Here is a 9,368-nt window from a genome sequence, read left to right as displayed (position 1 = left end):
AGAGTCAAGGAGTTGTGTATCTTGGTTGACCAATCAAGCTTCGGTCAGTTTCGGAAAAGCCAAATTGATTCTTTTGTTTGTTCAATAATAAAAAATAATATTTTTATTGCCATGAAAATTCGCTTTTATCAATAGTTTCAAGTGAAAAATGTGATAACAGTGAATCCGTATTCAAAAGACCGTCAATTTAAGACAATAGCTAGATTAGATTATGTGTAATGTCAAAGGAAATGAATGTGAACATTGAAAGTGAAACCATTTGATTGACTGATTTGATCCACAAAATTTTAATTCTCATTCTTATATTAGTGAAAACGATGATTAACATATATTTGGAACTTATGCTTTCAAATCAAACAGACCTATAAAATTAAGTGGAAAGTTTTCGAAATCTATTTGTAACTAATTGTATGTTGATATCGGGTTAAATGAGCGTCGTCTATCCCCCCATTTATTTCATATATTTGAAAAATATTATTGATAGAAACATCACTGTATCAAATATATATATATAATTGATTTCATAAAAGAAAAAAACAACTGTTTCTTCACACTTGTTTACTTCGTCACATCTGGTTTAAAAAAAACATGAGACAAACATGCAAGCAAGAAAATCAGTTGGTATATAAAATTAACAAGGAGGCATATTCTGAATTGAGAATTGAAATTTCTTTTGGCAAACATGGAGTATAGACTAGTCAACATTAACATGAAAATTGTAATTTTTTTGACGTTCTACCTTCATGTTTTTTCTGCAGGTAAAGTTTATTTATTATTAATATTGTTTCATTTATAATTAATAATAGTTCATTTGTCTGCGAAATTTAAACAACAATTTACAAAAAGTGTAAGCCTCAGAAGCGTTTTTATAAATTTATCTTTATCAACCACAGCTTAAATCCTAAATATTGAATACCAAGCATGTATATATGACTAATCACGTGATGACCAAAACGGTCAAATACAACTTACATTTCAATATTAGGAATGCATATGAATGCGGCCACGTTCGTTTTAGACGAAACCGTCTAAAAATTAACCAAAATGCTATAATTTTGAAGATTTCAGTAATTTAACAAGACTTATTGATGCTAGAACGCAATATTTGAGCATTGTATTGTAAAAAATAGCTCATATTTATGTAGCAGAAGCATTTTAATTTCCAAAATAAAGCTTAAAGATTACATTTTTTTTAAAACTGCTATATTTTTGGGCCAAAAGGGGGTCTTACTGAACCTACTCCTTTGACAAAAAGAAGGTTTGATGGTGAGACTTTGTGTATTTATTTATTTGTTGGGGGTCGGAGGGAGTGAATCACAGATCACCGTTGCCTTGTTCTATTAGTATATGCATTGAATCTGAAATCAAATATTTTTTTCAATTTGAACAAGAACAAATGTGTCATGCAAATACTTTTATTTTACATACTCAGTTGGTTCATACTCAGATTGTTTTTTGTTTATTTTTTCATGGATATTTGGTGTAATCAGCCGTTAGTTTTAATTTTTTCTTTTTCTCTTTTCTCTTCTTCCTGTTTTACGTTTCCTTTCTTATTTCCCAATTGGCCATGGTTATGTTGTTGTAATATTTGCCAGCGACACTGAATTTATGCAGCATCTGTTACTGTTAATAAATTAAAAAAATTAACACATGTCAAATGTAATTACTTTACGAATGGCTACCTTACTACCTTACTGACGTTCTTAATTGATTGCTATAATATAGGATGTCATTTCCACATTTCTATGTTTCCGCTAACTAACTCCTTGAATACTAGATAAGAACAGTACAACATGCATTTTTTGTGCACATTTTTTTTAATTATTTTGTCAACGAATTATTTTGCTTCAAGGTTTATATATACTTTTTCAAATATCACAGACCAAAACCTGAAAATATTATCTAATAAAACACAGAATATATGTTTTTAACCGAAACACCAGTATTAACCATTCAAACAAACTCCCAATTCATACGATATTCCCGTGCTTGCATTTCCTCTCATGATTTTCTTGATAGAGGGTTACTGCTCACAAGGAAGCTATTAAACCAAGAGTTCCAAATGGTGAAGTTGAAATCATCCCTTCGTAAATTTTACGGACGCCATCACGTGTTGGTTGACCGTTATGGAATAACCGTTTCACAAATGATATCGGATATGTTCCTTACGTCGTAACTACAATCCCCTTCCCTTTCATGAACTTGACCTACCGAATTAGACTATTTACCGGATTTGTAATCACATAAGCAACACGACAGGTGCCGCATGTGGAGCAGGATCTGCTTACCCTTCCGGAGCACCTGAGATCACCCATAGTTTTTGGTGGGGTTCGTGTTGTTTATTCTTTAGTTTTCTATGTTGTGTCATGTGTACTATTGTTGTTCTGTTTGTCTTTTTCATTTTTAGCCATTGCGTTGTCAGTTTGTTTTAGATTTATGAGTTTGACTGTCCCTTTGGTATCTTTCGTCCCTCTTTTAGTGAACCGAAACACCAGTATTAACCATTCATATAAACTTTAGTGAACTATTGTTCAGCATTTATCTGGGATCCAATTGTTTGATTAATTAAAGCTAAAATTAAATGTTAAATAGTATAATAATACTCATATTCATTCTTACACAATTGATGATAAAATAAAAAGAAATGTATTTTAATTTATCTGGAATATATTTCATACAAGGTGGCTTAGTCACTTTTCTTTCTTTTGATGAACACGTGATAAAGAAATGAACAGTGATATTTGATCTGGTTTCAGATTAAACTTTACTACGCCAAAAAAAGTTAATCAACACTCTTCTTTGTTTTATTAATTTTTTTGTCGTTTCTGGAGAAATAAAAATAGTTTTACCTGTACCTAAAACAGTCGTACTTTTTTCCTGGTGATTGATGTCGCGCCATTTCAGCTTTGCACGTGTAATTGATGCTTTACCTTCTGTACCTGTATTTTGAAAACGATATGAAAAAAATATCTTTTCGACTAATGTTTAGAAACACACCTTTGGTAAGAAAAACATATGCAACTTTGAACAAATTGCATAGGGCGTCAACCAGGCCTCCCCGAAAATGACCGTCAGAAAGCTCTTTGAAGGGTTGATGCTGGAATGAGTGTTACTGACATAGTGGCTCGATTTGATGTACATAAGGCAACAGTTTATAAACTAACAAACAGATATCGACAAATTGCAACTGCACAGGATAGCTCGTACACAGCTACTTTTGCATAGGTACAATTTCTGTACTAAAATATGTAGAACTGGAAAATTTCTTTTAATATTCAGTACTATTTTGTTACTTTAAAATTATTGTACTATTCAGGTACCTGTATTTAACAGTACATTATTTGTACTTAAAATTTAGGTACTACAGTCAGATGTTTGGTTACTACCGTTACATTTTTAGCATTTTGATAGTTTTTCTATTTCAAATCTCTTAAAATTTTTATATTTAAACATGGAATATTGTATTATTTCTGTACCAAAGTATTAGTACAAATCAAGTACTGTAAAATACAAGAACCTACATATTACAATAATTTTAAAGTAAAGAAATCGTACTAAATATTAAAAGTAAATTTCCAGTACTACATATTTTAGTACAGAAATAGTACCTATGCAAAAGTAGCTGTGTAGAAAATCAAACTAATGCACAACAACTGTCATATTTCTAACTTAGTACAGGCATATTCAAAAGTAGAAAATAGGGGATATAACCTGGTTTTATAGCGCCAAACCTCTCACTTATATGCTGATAATGTCACTGTTGTCAAAGTTTTAATAAGAACAGAAGACGGACACAATAATTATGTTAATATATAAGACAATATATGTATTTGTATTTACTGCAGGTAAAGTATCTATATTTTTAATCTGATAACTCAAATATAGAACAAAACATAAATAGATCTACTTTGGAATAGTCATACCAATCTAGAATAATGGTTCTCTGTTAAATTGCATTAATAATTTTAAACGATTTCACATTGTTAATCAATCTCATTTCTACGACTTTTTTCTTTTCATTTATAGTTTTTGTTTTGTAATGGCCTTTTTTATTATAAGGTTTGGATGTTTTGAACTAATCATTTTATAAATTATTTTAGAACGATTTCACATTGTTTATTAATCTCATTTCTCCGATGATTTTATTTTCTTTTTTCTTTTTTCTTTTTTAGTTTTGTTATTATATTTTTTGTTATATAGTTTGAATGTCTTGAACTAACTTTTTTATACATTGTTTTTCATTCAGGGTGTGAAAATATGATTAATTATGTTAAAGTTACCACTTCAACTTACAAAAAAAATAAATGATAACATTCTAAATTAAGATACATAAACTAGTAGAATATGACCACTTGACACTTTTTCAAAAAGAAAACTATCCAAAAGAACAACTGGACAGCAGTTCTCATTGTTGTTTTTTAAACTTGTTAACCAAACAATAAACGAAAATGTATAGTGATGATCATCTCCTTTAAATATTCTTTAAATAAACAGTAAAACATAAAAAAAAAAGGATGCAATATAACATCTCCTAGAAAAGTTCAGAACAGACAGTCGATAATGAAAGGGCAAAACCAAAAGCTAAAACACATTAAATCTAATGAATATTAAAACTGTCATATTCCTGACTTGGTACAGACATTTTTTATGTAGTAAATGGTGGATTGAACCTGCGTTTAATAGCTAGCTAAACCTCTCACTTGTATGATTTGATCAGATTCCTATATATTGACAACGATGCGTGAACAAATTAAACAGACATACATGTAGTCATGTTCAGTTACAGTTATCATAATTCATCCAACTAGCATTTATTAATCAATTTTCAATTAGATAATTGCACTTTCTGAATACGACATTGGGAATAACCCAAAATTCTATGTCGTTCAATTCCAGTCATCATGCATTTTTTCAATACACAACCATATGTTATTTTATACATGTATACCAACCATATTTCATTTATTTTAGGTCAATCTGAGTTTCCTTGTACCTTTCCTTGTAGTTTTAGAAATAAAACATTTGATCTGTATCAAGATTTAATTAATGCTGAGTCACCATTCACAACGTGGACTTTCAATGCTGACGGATCGGCAGCGACCGTTTTCGGTGATTCAGTTAATTGTTTTCAAGTATCTGAACAGTTTCTTATTATCAGGTATTTTCAACAGATAATCATCATTTTGTGATTCGACTTTCAGAATCTAAATGACTATGGGTAATCTCAATGTTCGTGCAGCAAAATAAAATTGAGGTTACGTCATTGGTTGTATTTTCCATTGTTTAGAACATTTTAAACCAAGCACAAGATGTAAGTGCACGTTTTTGAAAAATTTACCCAGAATGCATTTGATTCTAAAACGGCGAATTGATCACAAATTTGGACAGAAAGAAAAGTGTTTTGTTGTAACCTTTAGTCTATTTTTTATGCAGGGCTTATTCGACAATATCGAGAATAATCAAATCTTGGGGTCATTCGTAAAAACATTAACAGACAGCAATGCCTTCATCTATTTGTAGCTCTTTCTAAGTAGAAACAGAAACATGTCACTTTGTGTTTCCCTGACTTGTCAATTAACAGCTTAATATATTTACAAGGAATTCCGAATGTGATATATCTTGAATAAAAACAATGAGAACGTTCTTATCGTTAATTTTACCATTAAGGCCGTTTGATCCTGCAATATTGATGTAGGTAATTGGCTTTTCAAGAAACCCAGATAGAAAACCTTTTGGTATCTATCGAATAACAAAACAAACAAGGGAAGGGTCGAAAAATTTATGGTAATTGCTAAATATTTTTTTCAGAGTAGAAAACTCGTCAATATTTTTGTGTTTCCCAATCTTTTACACAGCCGGGCAATCAAACTTTACATTTGTCTTACGAGGTAAGTTAATATAATTAATTGTTGCTGGTTAAACGTGCTATTGTCAGTATTCAATGTCTGCTTTGAAAAAGTGATTATTCTTTTAAAAGCTAACATCTATTTTAAATTTTCGAAAAAGAAGACCTGGTATCAATTTAAAAACAAATGAATAAATGTCAATACTAAATGGAAATTTGATGCTTGGTTATAATTTGTTATCATACTCCGTAAATATTCCACCTGCTTTTTGTGATCTTACGTATGATAAGAGCATTGAATATTTGTTCATTGATCAAATAATAGGTTTATATAGTTATAACTTTACGCGTTTAAGTTTATTATCAAAATATTTTTATTCAAGCTTAAATGGGAATTGAGTATTATGAAACATGTTAGCCCGATCACATGTCTCATATACATTTCCACGGTGAAAAGCCGGTAACCTGAATATCGTCGTCGGTTGCTGTCAGCTGTCATATAAGTTCAAAGTTTAATATTGTGACTTTAGAATGTGTTAATATAGAAAACATGTCGGTGTTAATATTTGCCATTTATTGCAATAAAATTGCCAGAGACGAAGACACTATTGTTAAAAACTTGTTTTTTATTAAATATTTATGGTTTTGTTGTTTTATAGGTCATGAAGTAATAAAAAAAACACAAATTTGACATTCGTTATAACATTTACTACTGGCATCGATTCAGCGATACTGCTATCAATTTTTTTTTTTTTTATTTAGGTAATTTGAATGCTAAAGAATTTGAGAATGTAAGTTCAGCTTTAAATCAGTCTCAATTGTGTGAAGTATGCGGAGTAAACAATGCTAACACAGTTACAGTCGTAGCAATAGGTAAGGTTATTCACAGAAATAATTATCAATGATTCCAACTGAATTTAACTTTAAGGATTGGCATTTTCAAACATGTTTAACCCTGCGTAATTCAATATGTACCTGTCTTAAGTCAGGAACATGTAGTTTAGTGGTTTCCATTGGTTGATGTCAGTCTTCCTAATTTCGTAACATAATTTGTTATAAATTCGATCGTAAATTTTCTCAATTAACTTGTTTCATATTCTTTATGTCAGGGTCTTTTATAGCCGACTAGTATCTCTCTTATTCGAGAAAGAAACTTTAAACTAGAACAATATGTGTACAAAAAAGTGAAATCACAAATATACTGAACTCCGAGGAAAATTTAAAAACAGAAAGTCCATAATCAAATGGCAAAATCAAATGATAAAACACATCGAACAAATTAATATTAGCTAATTGATATTTAATAACACGACAATAGTTGCTACGTTTACAAGAACTAAAGTCCAAGTTCTGTGACTCATAATAGTTAATCGTTAGTTTCTATCCATGGTAGTGCAAGCATATCAGTTTGTGTTTCCATTACCATAATTTTAGAGAAATTATTCTGCAATTGAAGAAAATTGCACACTTCCTACTTTTATTGTTTCACGCTATGATTTATTGTTTTGCACTACAATTTATTGTCTTACACTATGATTTATTGTTTCACACTATAATTTATTGTTAAAACTATTATTTATTATTTCACACTATAATCTAGTGTTTAACACTATGATTTATTGTTTCACACGACAGTTTATTGTTTTACACTATGATTTATTATTTCACACTATAATATATTGTTTCACACTATAATTTATTGATTTACACTATGATTTATTGTTTCACACTATAATGTAATGTTTAAAACTATGATTTGTTGTTTCAAAGAATAATAATATCTTTTCATACTATGTTTTTTTTTTCATAGAACAACCATGTAAGTATAGGTAACAAAGTAAATTATGTACGACAAGGATACTTGAAATACCATTTCACGTGTATATTTGATGCTAAGCTTACTCAGAAATTGCAGCAGCATATTGAGATTTCTTAACGACGCAAAGCGGACATTTGCGAGAGCTTCTCGAAAGCCAAGCTTCAAAGACAACCCGGTTTTCTCTAATATAATGCACACAACATGTAAACTAATCAGTCATTTTAACAACCTCTTCTTTGTAAAACTGCATATAACAAAATTCTGAGAAATGATGTCATTGGGCATCCAACAATATGTTGTCATTTGTTTTCTGTTGACGTCAAAATGTTAACTTATGTAGACTTTTCGGCCTTCTTTTGTATTTTATATCATAAGAAAAAAGACATAAAGAACATTTTTAAATGAAATGAATGGGCGGGGTCTTTCTGATTTAGTATTGATAAAAAAATATGTAAAATCATTACAGAATTACATTGGTCTATAGACAGGTAGATAAAGGATTATACGTTTGTTGTTTTCTAACCATGATCATTGATACAAAATAATGTATATGAATCAACAATTGTCATCACGTTGCCGTTGTGTGTTTCAAATTGTTGTTTTCAATTATCAAATCGAAAAATTCAGAATAATCTTAAGAAATCAGACATGTCAGACCTAAAGTAAATCTTCATCGCCAATATTTGTACATGTTGTATTTTAAATTGAAACAAAATGATAAATGAGGTAACACATTGACCTGTATCAAATGTTTTCATATGGAATGACTTGGCAACATAGTTTATTAATCATGTTTGGTGAACAAAATAAATTAGTATAAGTTTCAAACTCTTTAGGCAACTACATGCATATATGTTTTGTTTTGCTCCCTTATGCTTATATGATATTTGTTGTGCGATCTTCAGCATCATATCCAGACTCAGTTACTCCCGCTGTATGCCAAGTTCCATCTTTCTGTCCATCAAATATAATGACATCCTGTCCAGAAGAAGGTAGTATCCCGACGGAATGTAGTGGCGTCACTACGAATTCACCAACGACTGTTACTACAGACACACCAACCACGACCACTTCCGAAATTCCAACGACCATTGGAACCAAGAAACCATGTGCTAGGAGGAGACACAAGCATACTAATGGACATTAAAAACCATATCAGAATGATATTATAAGAATTGAAAATAAAACAGAAAATGTATATTTTTGTTCATTTGCCTTGAATAACAACAATATATACTTATTCAGTTTATGACAATACGATGACATAAGGTCTGCTCTGTTTGACGAAACGCGCCTCTGGCGTACTAAATTATAATCCTGATACCTTTGATAACTTTCTACACCACTGGGTCGATGCCACTGCTGGTTCGTCCTCGAGGGTATCTCCAGCCCAGTAGTCTAAACTTCGGTGTTGACATGAATATCAATAATGTGGTCATTTTTATAAATTTCCTGTTTACAAAATTTTGAATTTTTTGAAAAAACTAAGAATTTTATTATCCCAGGCATAGATTACCTTAGCCGTATTTGGTATAACATTTTGGAATTTGGGATCCTCAATGCTCTTCATCTTTGAACTTAAATATTTTGATATGAGCGTCACTGATGAATCAGTCTTGTGTAGACGAAACGCGCGTCTGGCGTACTAAATTATAATCCTGGTACCTTTGATAACTTTATACCCCTGTACTAAATTCATAATCG

The 9,368-nt window shown here is 30.5% G+C and overlaps 1 protein-coding gene across 1 annotated transcript; it reads left to right on the top strand.

Annotated features, from left to right (window-relative positions):
- Positions 1–681: 681 nt before the first annotated feature.
- On the top strand, positions 682–8,811 carry LOC134726098 (uncharacterized). Its single transcript, XM_063590495.1, has 6 exons — positions 682–758; positions 4,972–5,158; positions 5,809–5,888; positions 6,608–6,718; positions 7,656–7,664; positions 8,570–8,811. Exons 1-6 carry the CDS (start codon positions 683–685, stop codon positions 8,809–8,811), a joined length of 705 nt encoding a protein of 234 aa, XP_063446565.1. The 5' UTR covers position 682.
- Positions 8,812–9,368: the final 557 nt, after the last annotated feature.

The sequence above is a fragment of the Mytilus trossulus genome, chromosome 7, assembly GCF_036588685.1.
Source record: "Mytilus trossulus isolate FHL-02 chromosome 7, PNRI_Mtr1.1.1.hap1, whole genome shotgun sequence".
Classification (NCBI taxonomy): domain Eukaryota; kingdom Metazoa; phylum Mollusca; class Bivalvia; order Mytilida; family Mytilidae; genus Mytilus; species Mytilus trossulus.
The sequence above is the reverse complement of the archived record's forward strand: the minus strand, read 5'-3'. Positions and strand labels throughout refer to the sequence as shown.